Source organism: Penicillium verrucosum, assembly GCF_028828655.1.
Source record: "Penicillium verrucosum strain IBT 35672 chromosome Unknown utg000005l_segment0_segment0, whole genome shotgun sequence".
Lineage (NCBI taxonomy): Eukaryota > Fungi > Ascomycota > Eurotiomycetes > Eurotiales > Aspergillaceae > Penicillium > Penicillium verrucosum.
The window spans coordinates 1,252,424-1,273,130 of NW_026643214.1; the positions used below are offsets into that span (position 1 = coordinate 1,252,424).

Here is a 20,707-nt window from a genome sequence, read left to right on the forward strand (position 1 = left end):
TATAGTACATTAATATAGTACAGAATATAAAGTAAGTCCACAAGGACACTGTGATATACAATCGCCAGTGGCATCAGCCAATTTCTACTTCCTTAACTGCAGGTGATACGTCTTCAATGCCTCCTCGGTCATGGGGCTCGGGGCACCAACCATGGCATCATCGCCCCCTTTACCAGTCTTCGGGAAAGCGATCACATCACGCACGGATTCCTTGCCGAGCATAACAGCGACAAGTCGATCAAAGCCTAGCGCGAGACCGGCATGCGGCGGACAGCCAGAACGGAGGGCATCGAGCAGATGCGAGAAGTCGGCCAACCGCCCACGTGGCATTTTTAGGATATCACGGAAGATGAATTCCTGCACTGCTGAGTCATGGATACGACGACTACCACCGCCTAGTTCGACGCCGTTCACGACGAGGTCGTAGTGGTCAGCTACGGCCTGGGTGGGGTCCGTGAGGAGGAGATCGACGTCGGCGGGCGTCTTGGGTGCGGTAAAGGGGTGGTGTGTGGAGGAGAAGCCTGCTGCCCCGCCCTGACCAGGCTCCGAGTCTACCGAGGGGGAGAAAAGGGGGAAGTCGACGACCCAGAGGAAGTCGAATCCGGTCGGGGCGGGCTTGAAGCCTGTTGAGACTGAAGCTGCGTGTAGTGCACGGCGCAGATCGCCAACGGGGGTGGAACCCCCGGAGAAAGGAGCATTGGGTCGTGCCTGCAGAACGATCAGGTCGCCGTGGTCAGGGTCTAGTAGTTCCTCCACTTGCTCAGCGGCTTCGAAGCCGAAGGGCTGTAGTCCGCAGAGTGGCTGCTTGCCATTGTAGATGAAGATGCCTGGACCGCCGTCTCGGTTATTGTTGAACGGCGCACCTGCCGAGGAGTCCAGGAATTGGGTAATGAACTTGTGGGTCTCCGCGGGATCGTTGTTATTTCCTTCAAGCTTGAAAGCCTCCACGATGGGATTAGTAAGGTCGGAAATCTTGCCGACGAGATCCACCGGGAGAACATGATCAAGTCGAATGATTTCCATTCCGTATCTCGTGTCCGGCTTGTCAGATCCATATTTGGCCATGACTTCCTGGTAGGGGACTTTGCGGAATGGGCCCTGCGGGGCAGGGTCTTTCATCAACGACGACCAAAGTCGGCGAATGACCCCTTCCACGGTGCGCATGACGTCGTCGCCTGTTGCGAAAGACATCTCCATATCAAGCTGTAGGTATCCAATTAACATATATCACCATCACCCAACAAAAAAAAAAGAAGTCCATACCTGAGTAAACTCGGGCTGACGATCCGCACGCAAATCCTCATCCCGGAAGCAGCGCGCAAACTGATAATACCTTGGCAAGCCACTAGCCATGAGAATCTGCTTATACTGCTGTGGGCTCTGCGGCAAAGCATAAGCCAGCCCTTCCCTCCGTGTAGGCACAATGAACTCCCGTGCGCCTTCCGGCGTAGACTTGAACAACAGCGGTGTCTCAATCTCCACAAACGGCGGACGACACTGCTCCAGCTCTTCCTTACAAAGATTGTGTGCGCGGGCGCGGAAGCGCAGTGCTTCGCGCAGCTCTGCATCCGAGCGCAGTTGTAGGTAGCGTTGCTCAGGTGGAAAGACCGTTTCAGGTGTCATGATCAAGTCCTTGGGGAAGTCGTTGAGCGGGTGAATTGCTTCTAATGCGAGCTCCCATTGGTCTTGGGCTGGTGTGTTCCCTCCTTCTGATGCCTTCGTCTTTTTCTTTTGAACTGTACCGCGCACAGCCACGGGGCTGTTTGCGTTCACGGTCTTTAGCTGCTCGAAGGCATCGTTCTTGGCGAATGCGACAACTTGTAGGCTGTGTTGCAGGGTGGGATCAGATAGGCGCACAAAGGAGAGTTTCTTGGACAGGTCTGCGCGGTTTCCGAGGTATCCATGTAGCACTACTTCCGTGTTTGGCTCAGCCTGTGCGAAGAACGTTTCGAAGTCGTGGGTAGCGGGTGGGAAGTCCACTGTAGCGCATCATGTGTTAGCCACGGCCCTCTCAAACTATGGGAAAGACAACTCCTCAGCAGAAACTATCCACATACCAGCCCGTTTGTAAGCCTCCAAAAAAGCAGGGAACTGTTTAGGAGGCTCCTCCTGTCTCAAACAAGCCCGAGCATGGAATTGCCGCGGAGTCTGAATGGGGCTATAACATTGTCTCGGCGAAGCAACAGATCGACCGCGCAGAAGATTCGAGATCTCAATGTAGCTAGATCTCAGCCGCAAAGAGCGGAGCTGCACGGCAGCAATTGGCATATTTCAATTGTCGCAAATGCAATTGTAGCCAAACCAGAAGAAAGCGAGTCATGCCCGGACAAGCTGATCATTAGAACCGGCAGAAAACCACCCCGCCCTAGAAGCGGACTAGCGCCCGCAGAAATAAAAAGCGCGGGAATTTTCGCTCGTCCGTTTTTCTTTTCTTCTTCATCCTTCCAAGTTTTATACTTGTGAGTATTACTGTTCCCAAGTCCCTTTCAAAGGGAATTTACCATTTTTGATCATTGTACTAACTGTTTCCCAGAATGATGAAAGCCTAGTGTGTTATATATGAGACAGTCTCTTCCCTCTGAGACGTGCGGCTCTCTCTCTTCGGAGGGCTTAAGGGCTGTACGAATCGAGGGCAGGGTATGTGATATATGCGTTCGGCATACCAACCTTGTTTACATGACGGACGCGATGAAGGCATCTCTGATCCCATTCACAAGACTTGAAGGTGTAACCATCGGCTTTGGGCCATGGTTTGGGGGCTTCCCTTGAAGCTGGGAGGGATGGATGTTGGACGGGTTGTTGGCAACGGCGCCTTTTATGTCCAAGGTTCTCTCTTTCAGCTCTTATATTCGCATCTAGCTAGCTATACTTTGGCCTCAGGGACTTGTTCCTATGTCAGTCTCTTCTCCACGGTAGGGTTATAGAAGATTCAAATGTCTCCCAGACATAGTCGCCTGCGTCACTGTAGACTCTATAATCATACGGAAAGAAGACACCGGACATTTTAGCAAATACCAAGACCTTGATTAAAATATCGATTTTGATACTCAGGACTTCCTCGCATGTATCTCCCGTGTTTGACTATAGCTACTCTAGAAGGGCCACCTTGATTCGTATATTCAGTTGAACACAGCTCTCCATGCATGTCAATTTCGAATCGCAACAATAAATTTTGATATGTATGCTGATTCTTCCCAGCTTCAAGTAATAATCTATATATAAAAAAATTTAACCTAAATCAAGTATAGTCCCCTCGCATATATCTTTTTGGCCCCCTTTTCACGCAAGGATCATCTTCTCCAACACCTCCTTCTCTCCACTATTCTCAACAAGATTCTTGAAAACACCACCCTCGATCCCCATAAGATCCCTAGGCGTACCAAACTCAGCTGCCTTTCCAGCATCCATAACAAGAATACGATCGAAGTCCGCAATGGTACTAAGCCGGTGCGCAATGACTAACAAGGTGGTAGCATTTCGACCGAATTCCGCACGGATAGACGTCTGGATCAACGCATCGGTCTCCATATCAACAGCCGAGGTCGCCTCGTCTAGAACCATAATCTTGGGTCGCGAGACGATAGCACGGGCGAGACAGAGGAGCTGGCGCTGACCCTGGGAGAGGTTAAGGCCGCCTTCGGAGATGGTCGACGAGAGAGAGGTGAAAGCGTTAGAATTCGTCTTCTGGGGCGTCGGTGGTGTCGTGGCGCCCGTTTCACTGGGCTGGCGGGGTGTAGCAGTGCGCGATGTGAGCGTAAGCTCGTCGTCGTCGGCCTCGGAGATAAGGTGCACGCGTGCTAGCGCATCATATAGCTCTGTATCGTTGTATTCGTCGAACGGATCTAGATTCGATCGCACACTGCCGGAGAATAGCACTGGGTCTTGTGGGATAATTGCAAGTCGGCTGCGGAGATCGTGTAGTTTGATCGTGGAGACGTCGATTCCGTCAATGAAGATTTGGCCAGAGCGTGCTTCTAGGAATCGGAAGAGTGCAAGTGTCAAAGAGGACTTGCCTGCTCCGGTGCGTCCAACGACGCCAACGCGCTGGTTCTTCTCAACTGAGAAACTGAGCCCTTTCAATACAGGTGGGAGATCTGGTGCGTAGCCCACCACGAGATCGTGGACTTCGAGATGGCCCTCAGTAGGCCAGGCCGCAGGTGCATCGGCTCCTCCTTGGTTCTCCATCTCGATGTTGGAATACTCGATGACACGCTCTGTGGCATTCATGTTCAATTCAATATTTGCGTATTGTCGCAGTGCCATTGTGATCGCACTGTTATACTGCAACGCAAAGCTGAGAGCGAAACCAGCAAGCGAAGCGTTGATACCTGGCAGATAGACCACCAGCCCGGCAGTGACAGTTGAGAAGATAGCACCAACGATACTCATGCGGAATGAGAGCCAGCGGTTGAACAGCCAAAGGGTCCACCATGCTTGCGCATGGCGATTGATCTTGCCGTACATAATTTCGACGTAGGTGTCTGGTTTGCTGAAGGCACGAATAGTGATCAGTCCAGCGAGACTAGAACCGAATTGCTCAAACACTGGACTTTTCGCAGTGCTCTCCAGACGTTTGATTTGACGGGCACCTGCCAGATAGGATAGGGCGAGTTTTACACATATGAGCAATAGGACTGCGCCGAGCAAGATCACCGTCCAGTCGACAAGCACTCCTGCAATCATGATTGCAAAGACATCTAGGACCTTGCTCACGAAGAAGCCGATATCGTACCCGATTCGTGAATCGATTGAGTGGAAGTCGGCTGTGAAGCGGTTGAGAATTCGTCCCAATGGGACGGTGTCCAACCACCGGAGTGGCGCGCGGAGGATAGTATAAATCAAGCCATTGAACAGGTTCCTCGAGGCTCGGACTGACGCTGAAAGAATGCAGTAGTAACGGACTGTTCCCATTATGCAGGCAGTGACAGAGATAGCAATGTAGATTCCGAGGTACATAAAGAGATCATCGTCTTGTTGGACCGGTGCAGTCGGTTGCATGGCATGCTGCAATAGGACACTGTATTGCTCAGGATGGGCCTGAGTACTGGACGCTGAACGTGTCCAAATATTGATCCACCAAGACTGTGACAAATACGGATTAGTTAAAGGATATAGACAATGGGACAGATTTGGGATTATATGCACTTACCCGTCCAACCAAGAGAGACGAATACATTAGATAGATCGCGAGTGTCAACAACCAAAATCCCAGGGAGCCACCCTTATTCAAGAAAGCAAGGTAAACAGATATTCGCACAGAACCAATTTCCCGTTTCTCATCTTCAATGAATTTCTTTGGTGTAGACGTCTCTGGTGCAGCAGCAACCCCATTTCCAGCCGTACTCGGTCTTCGGTGAGATGTATTCGAGATGACCTTTTGGAGAGTTGTCTCCTCATCATTGAGGAATTCATGGTCTTCACTTTCTGCTACAAGATCCGCTTGTTCAGCAGCTTGTTCCTCACGAAGGATATCCTCTAGATGATGTGATTCCCTCAGATCATCAATGGTCCCTGCATATTTGATACGACCATTCTCCAACAACACGGAGTAATCCGTGCGAGGAAGGCACAGTGCGACATGGTGAGTGACCAAAATGCGAGTTCGGTTCTGACCGAGTTCACCAGTGAGAGCGTTCTCAAAGACTTGACGACCTGTGTGGGCATCGAGGGCGCTGAAGATGTCATCCATGATAAGTATGCCAGCCCTAGAGTATAATGCACGAGCGAAGGAGATACGCCAGCGTTGACCACCGCTCATATTGACACCATTGGCACCAATATCGGTCAAATCGCCGTCTGGAAGCATGTCGAAATCCTTTGCCAGAGCGCAGGCAGAGATGACCTTTCGGTAGCGCTCTGGGTCGTCTGGTAGTCCAAAGAGAACGTTCGCCTTGATCGTAGCATTTTCGATCCAGGGCATCTGCGCAACATAGGCGATGGCTGAGTCGATAATCCAATCTGCCTTTGTCGCAAGGTGATCAAATCGGTCTGTAATGGGAAGTGTAACGGGTACCTTGATTGTCCCGGAGAGGACATCACATTCACCTAGGATAGAAGAGAGAAGGAGGCTCTTTCCAGACCCAGTTCTACCCGATATCACACTTAGACTCTTGGTCGGAAATTTCAAGGTCATGTCACGCAGAATGAAACGATCCTCGGAATCTTCGATATCTTCCTCCTCCGCAGGCCATGCAACGGAGGCATCTTCAAAGGCGATATAATCAGCAGGGACAGTATTGACAATTCTTTCGGACGTAGCTAAGAATTTATCGATACGCTCCGAGCTGACCTTCGCCTCCAAGCCCATCGATGTAAGCTCTGGGATTATAGCGAGCGACGCTTCGAGAGAATTGAAGATAGCCATAGCCGTGAAAGCCACAGAAGGCGACAAAGTACCATTAATAATGGCGTATGTAGTCAATGAAACGGCGGATAAACCGACGGGACCGAGAACCCAGATCGCAAGCAGGCCAATATCAGCTACGAAGGAAGCCCACAATGCGCCAAGTTCGGTCTCTCGAGTCTCCCGGACACGGTTCTGCCATTGCTCCTCCAATGCGGAGAATTTGATCTGCCTAATGCCCTGCAGCACTTCGGTAACGATTGCCAGCTTCTGATCACGGAATTTCATCAATCGGTCCTGGGCATTTGAATATTTCTTAGCTGCGTAAACATTCAGTGGTGTCACAAGAAGAGAGACTGAAAGACCGGCGAAGGCACTGGGCCAGCCGAGGATTTGGACCAAAAAGGAGGCACCGATAATGATGCGAAAGAGCGCCTGCGGGATAATGTAGTTGAAAGAGGCAAAGTCGGAAACCCGGCGAGCATCCACAGCCACATGGTTGATAATACTCTGGCGGCTTTTCTTCAATGCATCCTCGTCATCGTCGTCGGCCTCCCCGGATCCTTTGCTGGAACTATCGGATTCATTTGTCGTTTTGGACTTTTTTGTATACTTCACATCCTTCCGACGCATGGCTTTGGCAAAAATGACTGCTGATAGCTCTGCGAATATGGGAACTCCAATTTTAGAGTAGACCACCCAGAACAGCCATGACTCGATGGCTGAGGCAAGGAACAATAACCCACCCAGAGCCAGGACCCAAACATACGATGCTCCAACATTCCAGTCCGGAGTATCGCGCAGTTCGAGTGTTTTCAGGATCTGAAACAGGGCGACCTGGGGTCCAAAGCTCAGAAAGCAAATCAGCAGACTAAGTATGGTCTGGGCTATCAGTGGCCCCAAATGCGCAAAAACAATCGCTAGCCATAATTTCCGGTTCTGTCGGGCAATTTCGAATTTCTCACGGAGAAAATCAGCACGTTTTGACGCTGTAAGTTTGGGAATATCCTCGAGGTCCATGGTCTTGTGCTCCACGGCATAGTTTAGCAACCCATTGGCCCAGCTGAAAGTGAAGCGACTGAATAGGGAGACTGAAAGTTCCCGCTCAACCAGCTTATCTTCATGGTAAACATCTGGACGACGTGGTAGCAGAATACAGAATATGGCACGAAGAGCAGCGCTAGCAATCTGTCCCAATTGGAGCCCGACCCACACTCGTCTTTGGAGAAGTTCGAGTTGAGAGAATACCAAGATTCCCAGTTCGATGCTCGGAACTACGGTGGCAATGATACTACCCCAGAAAGCAAAATGGCCGAGAACATATCGGCTTGTGGGTCGGGGCTCGGTGAAGAAAGCAATAGCTTGAATAGCGAGCAGAATCTAGAAAAACAAGAATTTGCCATTAGTTTGACTCAAATCGAATGGTTTTGTGTTCTTTTGTGTTCTTGATCGGGCTTTCTACATACCCATACTCCGAACTGCAGCCAAATCAATGGCGTGGAATTCGTAATGGTAAGCTTCAATGTCGCAAGAACAGCCAGTGCGAGAGTCACCAGAAACCCGGCGACGGAGAACAGGGCGATGAAAACTCTTTGCCATTTATCAGAGAAAGCTCGGAGGGATTCCTCGGTCGCTTCTCCATCTTCATCGCTGTACACATGTTTGGCTAATTGGATGGGCTCATAATCACGGGCTTTGCGAGAAATGCGGTGGACGATACTCTGAATAGCAGGTATACTATCCAGAGCAACTAGCGACAAGACTAGATAGCTAGATGTCGCTAAGTATGCCATATTCTCTCTTTTTTTTTTTTCGGACGCAAAAAAAAAAAAAAAAAAAAGGACAGACAAAGAGGAATATCAAGACATATTATCAGCGACTAAGAAACGAATACGCTATACTCCGTATGTTAGCGCGAGAGAGCTATCGTGACATCGAGCGGGGAACAAGCAGGGAATAGACTGATCTTAGACCGCCAGTGACTCAGAATACCTCACCTTTACCTTTTCATAATAATCTATATTAACTGTCAGATCAATTTCCTTTCAAGGCTGTGCATTGAGTCACACGCACTATAATTGTGCAGTTCTCGTGTTCAATGACTGAACTCCTTGGTGGCTGCATATTCTTTCTCCTCTTTACAACCCGAGTTCCGATCCCCCCGAGATTGGAAGAGATTGCGTCTTCCAATGGTGATGTACGAAATAGGATATCTGTAAGCACTAACCAGTTAGGACGATTAGTAAACCTTCAACTCGGATTCAAGGAAAATTGACCATTATCCACTTGTATAGCTTGTATAGCTTGTATAGCTTGTATAGCTTGTATAGCTTGTATAGCTTGTATAGCTTGTATAGCTTGTATAACTAGCTTGTATCCATCTAATGTCCACCTAATGCAGGACAGGCCTCCACCCGCGTCTCGGCACAAACTCTTCCACGGCCTCATCATCCAAGACATCACGCCCCAATCGTCCAGTAATAACGCTTCGCTCAGAATCTGGGCCGTGCACGTAAAACGGCTCAAATCCTTGTCCGACGAGTTTGGGGGTCCACCTTTTCTTTCTGCCTTTTTCTTTCAACTCCCCTGCATTTACCGTCGGCTCAAATCCAGAGGATTCCCGATCTAGACTGAGATACCACCGTCGTTGGTGGATCGAGCCGATCGTGTTGCTGGACCCTGGGTAAGCATTGTTTATTTGGATTTCCATGTCGGCGGTGTAGGTATCGTCTACATGTGCCTTAGTCGGGCTATTTTGAGATTCGGATTGACATCGTTGGGGTGTTGGATCCACTCTTAAATTTTGTTTGCTTGGTGGCGGCGAAGGTGACCCGGAGTCCGAGGTCAAGGGCGCTTGTGGCACCCTTGGCCTGGATTGCCGACGCCGTTTGGGGCCGTATCGGATTGGCCTCGCAAAATCGGTGGTTTTGTCCATCCGTAATATTATAGTGTAGTCTTTCGGTAGACGGGTTCCATGCAGTCGGAGTCGGATTTTGCGCTTAGTGTTCTAGCGTTAGAAAATCCCCTTGTCCCCGCGTTGTACAGGGGTATACCTACATTCTGAAAAGCTTCTCGTAACTTCGCACTATCTGAGATTGGCTCCGGTGAAACATGGCCGTCTTCAGAGACCTCTGATCGAGAGTCATCGGTCTCGGGGCCAGATGGGTCCATTTGATAAGGTAGAATCTCATATTCTCCAGTATCCCAGATGATCATGCTCCCCGTTTGGTGAGAAGCTGTTTCAATGAGATGATTCTGTAAAGACGCAATAATTAGTATCATACCATCTCATCCCAGATCGCAGACCCACCCATAAACAATGGATCCGAGTTTCAGTTGCATTCCGGTTCAATCGCTGGCTATTCGGATCCCCAGGCATCCCATACATAACAGACCAGCTGACAGAGCTGGTGTCCGAGATCTGGAGACGGAGGTCATAATGGGGCCCTGCGATGGGGTGGTCATGTTGATGGATGACGAAATGGCGTCCTTCCGGGTGCTCGTTGCGTCTGTACAATTCCATCCAATCTTTGATGGGCAGCCGCGGTAATGATTGTGTCGGAACTGGGCGAACACATTCTTTGAGCCTTGCCGAAATTGTGCTCAGGTGGTCGGTCACTTTAACCTGACCTGCTTCGATGGCAGCAAGGCTGGGTGAAGTGTTTAATTGGGATGCGTTTGGCGGGATAGCGTCTCCTCCATCTCCATACTTGACCCATTTGATCGATGATCTTTTTCGTGGCGGAGAGACAGGCGCATTTAAGCTTAAAAGAATTGGGCGCTGGTCATTTAGCGGAACTTCTTTTCTCGGCTCATATTCTGGGCTGGATTCTGGGCTGGATTCTGGGCTGTAGGCGCGTTTCATGATTGGAGCATCTGGGCTGACGCGTGTTGCATTTGGGATCAAGCGAGAGTTACAGCCATGACATGCATCATTGACATTATTGGGTTCATGTATTACCTGCATGATCTTTACAGACGGAAGTTGAGGTGATGTGCCGGGTTCGCAGCTTAGTAACAAGCTTGACTTCTAGCAGAGCCGACTACATGAAAGATATTAGGAGGCTTCACGGAAAAACGCCAACCAGTCACTCGTCAATTATATAACTATAAAAACGGAGGACTTGTGAAATTGACGTTGAAAATGTTGAAAATGACAGCTTCTGTACCAAATTACTATGAGGCTAGCGTGGTGGTTGAACTTTCCTTTATATATATTATCTCAACGGGTGGTTGCCTTCGCCTCATTAAAAAGCACAGGGTAGGGAAAAAAAGAAAAGAGTGCCATCGTGAAGAAACGAAACCGTGACCTCCGCCTAATTATTTTACACCAAGAGCAAAAATGAGCTGGAGTCCGCCGTTAGACAACCGCAGACTCGAGCTCATTACCTATTGCACTTTAGTGTGGATGGTATGCGACATCCATAGTCTCAAAATGTATATGTCCTAACCACATTGAAAATACGAGCTATTGTCTTTGTGAATGAGAATAAAATATACGAGACTAGCATCCGACTTCTCCCTTAAGTGACCTTAATCGTGAGAACTGATAATGGGATTAACAGCCACACTCTGCGGATTGTGGAAGACGTCATTCGGATCAACAAGAGTCTTGATACGTTGGAGCTGCCCAAGATTCGATCCCCAGTAGGCAACCTGGCCATTCTCAAGGTAAGGATCAACATATCCGGGATAGGAACGTAAAGGTCCGGGTGGTCGATTTTCAATCACAACTTGATGCAAGAGATCGAGGAACCTCCTGGTGGTGAATGCAGGAGGTTCAAAGCCGACAACAGCATAGGATTGCATCCACATGACAGCGTCACGGTGCACATAGGACGTGGCATTCATAGGAACATCGTTGGTTGCGCCACCTTCGAGGTCGAAAATAATCCACCAGTTCCCACTGCTCTTCGGTGCGTTATCTAGGTATGTGAATAAGGCGACTAGCCCGTGCTCGGTGAATAGTTCGTCGACCGTGAACGATAATGACTTGGAGTAGAACGAAGTAAGCAAAGCTCCACCGATTGAGACTAGGTAATTCTCAGCCGCGTGGGCTACTAAGGCTAGCCAGTTCGTGATGTATGCCACATTGCCCTTGTTTCGGATTGGGAGGTTGTTTTGCTGCTCAAATTCTTCAAACTCCTCTCTGGTTCCGAAGAAGCTGCCCGTGATCACAATGCCGTCCTGGAAGATTGTGAGCTCAGTGGAATAATTCCGCGTAATGTTAGGCTTTGCGATAATGGACTGCCAGGCTTGGAAGAGGTTGACCTTGTCAAGTACGTCTCCCTGGCTGAATGTGTACGTATATTGCACAGCGCCCTTCGGAATTTCCTGAGTGCGAACCTTGAACTCAGTAACGATGCCAAAGCTGGCGGCCGCACCCTTGACAGCCCAGAAAATGTCTTCGTTCTGGGTATCCGACGCGGCCACAATGCTGGAATTGGCGAGGACTACTTCAGCCTCCAGTACATGATCCAATGCAGTTCCCCATTGTCGTGACATGAGACCAAGACCACCAATGGTGAAATGACCGCCAACTCCGACTTGTGGACAAGATCCATGTGTCATCGCTCTACCACCTGCTTGCAGAAGACGGTCTTGGAGATCCCCCAAGTTTGTACCAGCCCCAATTGTGGCAATATGGGTGTCCGGGTCCATGGAGAATTTCTGGAAATATTTTAGGTCGACGACAACGTGACCATCGGCTCCTCCCAGACCTACCATAGTACAGTTGGTTTAGCAAAAGGTACACCATGATTCGGACGTAGAAGATACTTCCATACCATAGTTTCCATAGCTGTGACCTCCACTGTAAGCTTGTACCCGGTAGTTGCTCTCAACGGCACAACGCACAATTTCCGCGATCTGGCTCGTAGTATTCGGATAGGTGATTACCGCGGGATGGACCGGCATGGCCAGGTTATAGGATGGCAAGGCCCGAAATTCATACAACAGATCTCCCCGAAAGGTCGCCATTGTAGGGTTTCCTCCCACGGCGGCCATGAAGCACTCACGGCCGGCAACGCTGGATGTGTTTCCCATTTTGGATGACAATAAATTGAGGGCTAACCCCAAGATAGTCAAGTAGAGGCTGATGCAAGAGAGAAGATCAGTACTGGCCCGGTGGAACATATAGAAGGGGCGGGATCACGACTGCTTCACGAGACGGAGAGCCCTGGGTAAGTCTTTTGCTCCCTCCGACGTCTCATTTACTCGGTGTCACAGTTGTTACATATGTCACGGTTGTCACATTCGTTATTAGTACTCAGGGGGTCTTGTGATTCTTTCAGCATCTTTGTCTAAACATAAATACTCGACTTGGCCTGTCATGCCACTGCATATAGGGACTCTGGTGTAACAAGGCGAATTTGTACATGAACGTGCTTGAGATGATGAAATTGCGAGCAAATATTCGAATAGAGTAGTCAACCAATAAGTTCACAATGGCCTAGGTGAATACCGGGAGATGCCGAAAGAAACTGCTCGGGGACCACTATAACTATAACGGCGACGTAAATGGTCCCCGATCCGGAAATCCCTTGTCATGCAATGTTGGAAACCCTAACTCAACTCCTTTTGTTTCTTTACTTCTTTGCTTGTTTTTTTCTTCCTTAAACATCGAATTCGAAAGAATCCCGGTTATTGATTTTTTTTCTCTAACTTTCTTGGTGTTCTATACCCTCATACCTCATACCATCCAACACTTCCCGCAATGACATCAGGAAGAAAACCTTAGTAACAAAGACGAATCGACAGAGCATCAACATCATGTTCACCCCAATTCATACCACGCTGGGCGCGCTATTACTATTCCAAGGCTCATCCGGCCTACTCGTACACAACGGCGCCGTCTTCGGTATATCCTCTCTTCTATCTGGGTGCGCTCTCAACCCGAGTCGTGACAATGTGCCTATCATCGCGGGTTTGGTGTCCAGCATTGTACCGGTATACTTGCTGGCACCCTCACTGATCCCGGACTATCCCGCGTCGCCACATTCATGGGCTTCTGCTGCAGCAACGTTGGGAGTGGGCTTCCTATTGGGATGGGGAACAAAGGTGAGAAGTATCGAATATAATTGGAGAACCAGGAACAAGTTGACTAAGTGAAGCAGAACGGTCGAGGCTGTACCTCGGGACATATGCTGTGTGGCCTTTCGCGTCTCTCGCCCCGCTCGCTGATTGCAACCGCCATCTTCTTCACAACTGCATTGCTCACAGCGAACTTTGTTGGGGGCGGATCTAATATCCCGTCGTGTGGTACGACCCCGTGCTATACACCAATGTATCCGTCTGGGCTGGAGTTCGGCTTCATGGCTGGTGCAGCGCTGCTGGCGGCTGTCACGAACTTCATCATTGTCCCACAGAAGGTCCATCGATCGGAAGAATCTAGGGTCGTCTATTCTTATGTGGCAGGGTTGGAGTTCGGCCTGGGTCTTTTTATATCTGGAATGGCGGACCCAGCCAAAGTGCTCAGGTTCTTTGCCTTTGTGACTGACCCGTCCCGATTTGATCCGTCGCTGGCGCTGATCATCCTGTTTGGAATTGGGCCATCGCTGTTCACCTTCCTGGTTGAGAAACCAGGCCAATCGGTTGAAAAGGGAAAGGCCATTGCTAAGCCTACCCTTGCCGAGAAATGGCGACTCCCAACGGCCACGGTGAGCGACATAGATTGGCGCTTTGTTGCGGGTGCTGTGACATTTGGACTAGCTTGGGGACTGAGAGGGGTCTGCCCGGGCCCTGCAATTTTGCGAACACTCCTACAGCCCACTTGGGGACTGATCACAATGGGCGGTTATATGTTGGGTAACCTCATTTAAAGGGCATGGGATATAGAAATTATAGACATTTAATTCTTCATTCGATTCGTTGAACTTTGGCGTCTTCTCGAGTGAATAGAGTCGAGATCGGTGCGTGGTTATGCAAGAAAAGAAAAGATGGAAGTCCGAAGATCTCAGGAGCTGCGTCCGAGGCTTGATTAGCAAGGGTACTAATGCCATAAGAATATGTACGTAGTCGGTTCAACTGAGAATAGATGCCACTGGTCCGTGAATAAATGCATTGGGTATATAACAAGGAAAAGGACTCGGGCAGTGGATAGAAAATGGAAGAATGGCTTACAACTCAGTCTTCCTATCCATGCGGAGCGCTTCCATCTCAGCAGATTGGTCGTTACTGCGTGGACTGGGGGCAGATTTATGATCAAAATAGCCTTCCAACTCCATCCACTCCGCAACGAAGGCGGTAACTAGCATGCTCCAGTCCTCGACGGTATCCAAATCTAAATGTTCACCATCATCGTCGATTGAATGCCAAACAGAAGGGAATCCCTTGAAGGGAGTAAAGTCAATAAGATGGAGGATCTCAACACCCTTTGCGAGGAAAGGAAGGTGATCATCCTGGATGCCACCCATAGGCGACAGGTTGTGTCCGTCATTCTCGGTATCAACGAACCATGGATTAGCCGAGGCAGACTTGAACTGCTTCAATGACTTGAATCGTTTTTCAAGGGCGCCCAAGCTTTGATAAGCCCAGTGTGTTGTCTCATAATAAGAATGAACTGTCGGGGATTTCGAGCCCAGCAGATCCAAAAGGACAAACAGAGATATCGATGACAAGGGACCCTTGAATTCCGACATCGCGGGATAGACTTGGTCATCCCAATGTGTAGCCAGGGCACGAGCTCCATAGAGGGAATCGGTCGCAGTCCAGACATCAAAGGCCTCTTCGCCATCCAAGAATATAACCTGGAGACCCCGCTCTTCTTCAAGGTAGGTATGTAACCCTTGCTCCTGTAGCGCGGACCATTTCTTTTCTAGCGCGGCATCGATGCTGCGCATGGTATGCATAATCATCGCACATGGCGCGGCACTGTCGATGCCTCCGATGAAGCCTTCCGGTTCTACCTTGCTATCATAATGGGCGACAAGAGTGAGCCGGCCAACGTCACCAACCGAGGCCCAAGGAGGATCGCGAGTAGCGATGAAGTTTCGGAAATGTACATCCTTCCCCTTGGATAGTGGTGTTTTGGCTGTGGAGTTCTGAACCTCAATAGTCCATCTGGGCAGTGCGGTTCGAAAAAAGTCGGCAAAGTGATTGAGTACCGCGGTGGAGCCGGAGGTGCCAGGGACGCGGGTCCTTAGTATAGGTGACAATAAAGCGCCGTTGTGGATGTCGAAGTCGTTATTGGGCCGTGGGAGTTGAGTCAAGGTCTTATCTGATATTTCCTCGTATGCTTCTACACATGCTAGAAGCATTAGAAGAAGGCATAGCCAAAGTGACACAATGCCAGGTGGCATGCGATAAGCCGGAGACATGGCGTTGAAGGAAAGCTAGCGCTAACGGTTCACGACCTGCATTAAAGCAACGATCGGATCAATTCAAGCCTTATTTAGCTAGGTGATCAACGATAGTATATGGTATGAGATGAAAGGAGAATGTGTCAAAACCCTAGCAGGAGTCAGCACATCCAGCAATCTAAACAGAGCGGAAGGCAAGGCGGTCACCCTTTTTGCCGAGTGATCGGCGTCGAGATCAATCAACATCCAAATCCCAACAGCCAACTACAATCATTACACAGGCACAATGCGACTACAGATTTTACTCCACCCTCAATTACGCACAACTCTGCCAGAATGTGCTCAACGCAGTCTTCGTAGGAACGTCTGGGTTCGCTTCAAGTCGCAGATACCTCGGCCGTCGCAGAAGCATCTTTCACCATTACCCAAATCAAAGGAAACCCCCCAGCTACACGTTCTCCAGTCACAAGAAATCTCACACCACCAAGGACAACCACCAGGACAGGTATGTGAACCCTTCCCACTGGTATTAAGCGCATTTGCTGAGCTAGAGTTGCAGGGCCACCAGAACGAATTTTGGTCTATTATGGAGGGACGGGTAGAGCTATATTTCTGGGAACGCTGCGAATCACCACGGTGCTTCTATTCGGTGCAGCATGTCTAATCGTTGCACCAGCATGTTCCGTGGCCGATGATTACCCTTGGTACAGCACACCTGCGGGTAAGCTAACTCGGACATTCCACCCACCTGAGCGTCAATGCTAAATTTGCTTTAGTGATTGCTGCTGGTGCCCTCCCAATGATATTTGTCTCGTATACTGCTGCCCCGTATGTGAACTTTATCCATCTGGCACTGCCTGCCTTTGCGAGGAAGTCGCGGGAAGCGGCTGTCCAGTATGCAAAAGATCTGCCTCCAACGGCAGTGCTATATCTCACCAGCATGCGATTCAATACCATTCCCCGGCAAACGACTGTCCGTCTTGGTGATCTTGTTCCCTTCAAAGACGCCCTGCGACCCGTCACATTCCAAAATCTGAATCCGTCACCGCAACGATGGTGGCAGGGAAGAGCCCCAACCCAGTTTTATACTGGAACCCACAGCAAGCCGGGGAGACAGACTTCGGCTTTCTTCCCTGAATTGTGGAATGGAATTTACCAGCAGATTCAAAAAGTCAAGTCACAGCCTCATTGATCTCTGGAATTTTATGGCTGGTTCCATCGATTGTTTGACTGACACCCAATTCTCTCAGTTATTGATCGACGGAATCTCAGTCGGTCTGAAGGAAGGTCCACGGGTAGCTATGGATTAATGACTGGATCTGTCATCCATGGATGTATTTCATATCCATTTACCCCCGGCACAGTAAACAGATTAGGATCCAGTCGCAATTAAGTTGTATGGGCTGTGTTACTGTTTAAGATTCAGTTGCAACCGGGTCCTTCTCTCATGCTTTAGGGTGGAATAAAACTCGTTCACATTCCCTCACGTCTCACTTAACTCTCATCTAGAGCATCTCTGAACCAAACACACTCCCCAGGGATCTATATACTCGCTTACAATCAATCGCAATAGAGTGTTTGAGTGCAGTTAAATACCTGTCAGTCGTAATATAACCGAAGTTCTCTTTCGACATCCATGTTGACAAACTTGCATTCTACGCCGAGAATTCATTCCAACACACGTTTTGAAAAACAATTCATTCCGCTTCAGATCAATCAGTTCAGGTCGACGCCGCTTGCTATTTAACTTCCATTTCCAGCTGCCCCGGAATTTCCTCCTTCATCCTTTTACATCCGTTACATAAAGTTCAAATTCCATTCGAAACTCAATCTGATCCACCGAACTTCTATCCAACCTGAACAACCTGATCCGAAATGTCTTCTCCAGCGAAACCAATCCTCTTCCCGGGCATTTCCGCCACGGAGACCAAGCTTTTGGTCCTGGCGAATGTCTGTCTGAAGAATGATAAGGTACGTTATCCGGTCCCAAGTTCTCACGCTATAATTACCTTGCTAATGCAGTAGACGAGAAAGATCGACTATGACAAGCTTGCTGCGAATGCTGGCATCAAGGCCTCGTCTGCTCATACGCTCTTTCGCACTGCGAAACGCAAGCTAGACAAGCTGTGCGCCGATGACCACACCAATGCGGATGATGCCAGTGCCACCATGTCGCCCGAGGGTAGTTCTTCCAAGCGCCGAAAGGCAAATGCAAAGACCCCTCGCACCATCAAGTCTCCCAAGACCTCCATGTCTCCGAAGACCCCCAAGTCTGCCAAGGCTACCAAGAGTGACAAGGCCGCTATCAATTCCGAGGAAACCGACGACCAGGATGTCTCCATCAAGCTCGAGTTTAGTCCCCTCACTGCTGATTTCGAATTCGCTGCCGCCCTCGCTGAGGATACTACCCAGGAGGCCGCTGTTGCCGCTGCTCAGTCTGGCACTGAAACCGCCGCCCTCGCCGAGGATACTACATGCAAGGCCAAGGCCGCTGTTGCCGCTGCTCAGCCTGGCACTGAAACCGCCGCCCTCACTAAGGATACTACCCTCAAGGCCCCCGTTGCTGCCGCTGAGCCTGTCGGTGAACCCGCTGCTGCTGAATCTCTCACTGAACTCTCCACTACAGCTGATGCAATCAAGCCTGATACTGAGAAAGAGCAAGCAAATGTCAAGGCTGATGAGAACAGCGACGCTGTGCTTGACCTAGCTGTGGACCAACAACTCCCCGAGTCCCCACTGCACAACGAAGAGGACGATGCCTACAAGCAGGAAAATGCCCAAAAAAACGACCAGCCCGAGAATTAAGTCTGAGCCCATGAACTTGCGGAGCACGAGGCGGTACATATTTGAGAACTCGTGGTTTTTGCCCGATTTGCATATGGTTTTGAGGAGGATGCGAGGAGATTATCGATGGTAATGGTGAATGCTCTTATAAAAAAAAAAAAAAAAAGGTATCTACTGAGTTTCGTCTCAGACGGTGATAAAGCATTCAAATTAACAACAGTGGATATTGCATTTCCCACTCCAACTACATATCCAACATTTTCGTACGTGCTGGCAATCAGACATTTTAGTTACCTAGTTACATCTGGAATAACCCGCATATGTATGCAGTCAACCATCGACCCACGGAGGACCCCTGAATGTCATGTACGATGGTGTATAGCGCTCGATGGCGAATGCCTGATTTTAATTCCAGGATGCCTTATTTTGGCCTGATTCATGCTTAAATCCGCTTTTCGGCCTCGCTATCCATGTATACAGCGTACTATGTATGACCAACTCGGCACGGAATAACTAGGCGCCGTTAAACCCCCATAAAAATGAAGCTTTTGATCTCCATACAAATGGAGATATTTCCATGCTTTTGGCCGGTTTGCAAATGTCAAAAACGAAGCTTTTCATCTCCATTTAAATCAATGCCTACCATACATAGACAAAGCCCCTGATCTGCCAAATCCTCATCATTTTTGACACATGTAAACCGTCCAAAAATATGGAGATATCTCCATTTGTATGGGATGAAAAGCTTCATTTGCATTCCTACCTGAGCCTAGCGGAACCACCTGGGCAGTGACTGCCTTAAAAGTCGTAGCGTATCTGGATAAAATCTAAACAAGATATAATACAGGTCTTGTGTGATAGGGGGAGAGTGGCTGTTGTGTACCACTAGGTTTAAAATGTGTATTATTGTTCGGTTTGTGAGGGTTTATCCGATTGGACATGAGGTTGATGTTATTTATAGGTTAGACGTTAGTTGAGTTAGATATCAGTTGCATATAATACCGGGTTAAGGATACAGCATGGGGACTACCTATGATGCTACAAACGGACGGTTGCGAAGTGTCTAAAACCCCACAAAGATATATCATTTTATAGTACCTGTAGGTTCCTTCTATGGAGAAGCGACTATTGGCTCCCTATGGATAGACCGGGAACAAGTTCAATAGAGGCTAGGATCTTATACGATTATTAGTTACAATTGTAGAGGGAACACATGCTACAGAGCGAATGCTCCCTCAAACCACTTGTAGGCTGATAGAAAGTAATGTTTGTGGGTGACTGACGAATGGAATAACCTGCTCTTACTAGATATTGACTCCATATTTCATGGAAACAGGCGCTACAAATTAGATACGACAAGAATCACCACAGCAAGATTTAGGAGATCAACCCATTGTTAAGTATAGCATCGATTGAAAGGACAAGTAATGGGCTCATTGGATGCTAATGAGCTAAAGGTGCTGGGTTAGTCACTATGATGTGCTGTGGTGGCTATCATGATATAGATGCCAAGGTGGGCTATATTGTGCAAATATATAATCCGATGAATTTCCGAGTTTGGAAGGTGCATTGTCCACGCGCGTAGGTGTACAGTGCGTAGGTTACAGCGCGTAGGTATAGAGCATTTAGGGTTACTTTAACGGGATTGGTGTCTCGATGCCTTAATTTTGGCCTAGTTTATATCTAGATTATGGCTGAATTTAGACCCCTTTCAGTATCCGGCGTGGAATAACTATTGTGCCTAATATACCTACACAAACGAAGCTTTTGACACCATACAAATACAGGTATCTCCATATTTTAGACTTGTAAACCGCGTAGGGATGTAGATATACTGCCTGCATTTGTATACGGTCTTCATTTCTGGACTTGCAACCGCCCAGAAATATAGAGATGCAGTGAATTGTATGGTGTGTAAAAGCTTCATTTTTTTGGACTGCCTAGGCCAGTAGAACGAACTGCCTGTGTGGTACTTTGCTTATCAAGGGCTCTGTAGCTGTAATTCAGGTATCTTTATTTTTTGGCCGGGCCAAAATTAGGCATCAAGGCACTAGTCCGGTCAAAGTAACCCTGAACGATATACACTTGAGCAAGACGCGTGTTATACACCTGGGTAAGGCACGTGCTATACAACTGGGTAAGACGCGTCCGTTCCCAAGTAGGCCTATTTATACACTAATTCTTCAGATCGATCTTTCTCCATCTACATCCATCTTCCCTTCTGAAATTGATATCCACGAGACTCGCTTCTATAACCTCGTGTTCAACCTTCAAGCTATCA

General features: G+C 48.8%; 8 protein-coding genes across 8 annotated transcripts; 3 read left to right on the forward strand and 5 right to left on the reverse strand.

The window, feature by feature from the left end:
* Positions 1 to 84: 84 nt before the first annotated feature.
* N7516_011332 (aspartate--tRNA ligase MSD1) lies at positions 85 to 2,268 on the reverse strand (the record flags this gene model as incomplete). Its single annotated transcript, XM_057224050.1, has 3 exons — positions 85 to 1,203; positions 1,264 to 1,979; positions 2,058 to 2,268. The coding sequence occupies 3 exons, from the start codon at positions 2,266 to 2,268 to the stop codon at positions 85 to 87; spliced, it is 2,046 nt and encodes a 681-aa protein (XP_057069190.1).
* Positions 2,269 to 3,279: 1,011 nt separating this feature from the next.
* On the reverse strand, positions 3,280 to 8,136 carry N7516_011333 (uncharacterized protein; the record flags this gene model as incomplete). The annotated part of the gene is made up of 3 exons (XM_057224051.1): positions 3,280 to 5,082; positions 5,150 to 7,723; positions 7,810 to 8,136. The coding sequence occupies 3 exons, from the start codon at positions 8,134 to 8,136 to the stop codon at positions 3,280 to 3,282; spliced, it is 4,704 nt and encodes a 1,567-aa protein (XP_057069191.1).
* A 599-nt stretch (positions 8,137 to 8,735) lies between these two features.
* On the reverse strand, positions 8,736 to 10,208 carry N7516_011334 (uncharacterized protein; the record flags this gene model as incomplete). The annotated part of the gene is made up of 3 exons (XM_057224052.1): positions 8,736 to 9,350; positions 9,401 to 9,598; positions 9,654 to 10,208. The coding sequence occupies 3 exons, from the start codon at positions 10,206 to 10,208 to the stop codon at positions 8,736 to 8,738; spliced, it is 1,368 nt and encodes a 455-aa protein (XP_057069192.1).
* Positions 10,209 to 10,876: 668 nt separating this feature from the next.
* N7516_011335 (FAD-binding oxidoreductase) lies at positions 10,877 to 12,388 on the reverse strand (the record flags this gene model as incomplete). The annotated part of the gene is made up of 2 exons (XM_057224053.1): positions 10,877 to 12,063; positions 12,130 to 12,388. The coding sequence occupies 2 exons, from the start codon at positions 12,386 to 12,388 to the stop codon at positions 10,877 to 10,879; spliced, it is 1,446 nt and encodes a 481-aa protein (XP_057069193.1).
* Positions 12,389 to 13,114: 726 nt separating this feature from the next.
* Positions 13,115 to 14,163, forward strand: N7516_011336 (YeeE/YedE family protein; the record flags this gene model as incomplete). The annotated part of the gene is made up of 2 exons (XM_057224054.1): positions 13,115 to 13,402; positions 13,459 to 14,163. The coding sequence occupies 2 exons, from the start codon at positions 13,115 to 13,117 to the stop codon at positions 14,161 to 14,163; spliced, it is 993 nt and encodes a 330-aa protein (XP_057069194.1).
* A 297-nt stretch (positions 14,164 to 14,460) lies between these two features.
* Positions 14,461 to 15,660, reverse strand: N7516_011337 (glutaminyl-peptide cyclotransferase family protein; the record flags this gene model as incomplete). Its single annotated transcript, XM_057224055.1, has 1 exon — positions 14,461 to 15,660. One exon carries the CDS (start codon positions 15,658 to 15,660, stop codon positions 14,461 to 14,463), a length of 1,200 nt encoding a protein of 399 aa, XP_057069195.1.
* Positions 15,661 to 15,928: 268 nt separating this feature from the next.
* Positions 15,929 to 16,834, forward strand: N7516_011338 (uncharacterized protein; the record flags this gene model as incomplete). The annotated part of the gene is made up of 3 exons (XM_057224056.1): positions 15,929 to 16,151; positions 16,202 to 16,363; positions 16,419 to 16,834. The coding sequence occupies 3 exons, from the start codon at positions 15,929 to 15,931 to the stop codon at positions 16,832 to 16,834; spliced, it is 801 nt and encodes a 266-aa protein (XP_057069196.1).
* A 683-nt stretch (positions 16,835 to 17,517) lies between these two features.
* N7516_011339 (putative histone h1.3.) lies at positions 17,518 to 18,447 on the forward strand (the record flags this gene model as incomplete). Its single annotated transcript, XM_057224057.1, has 2 exons — positions 17,518 to 17,613; positions 17,668 to 18,447. The coding sequence occupies 2 exons, from the start codon at positions 17,518 to 17,520 to the stop codon at positions 18,445 to 18,447; spliced, it is 876 nt and encodes a 291-aa protein (XP_057069197.1).
* Between the last annotated feature and the right edge of the window lie 2,260 nt (positions 18,448 to 20,707).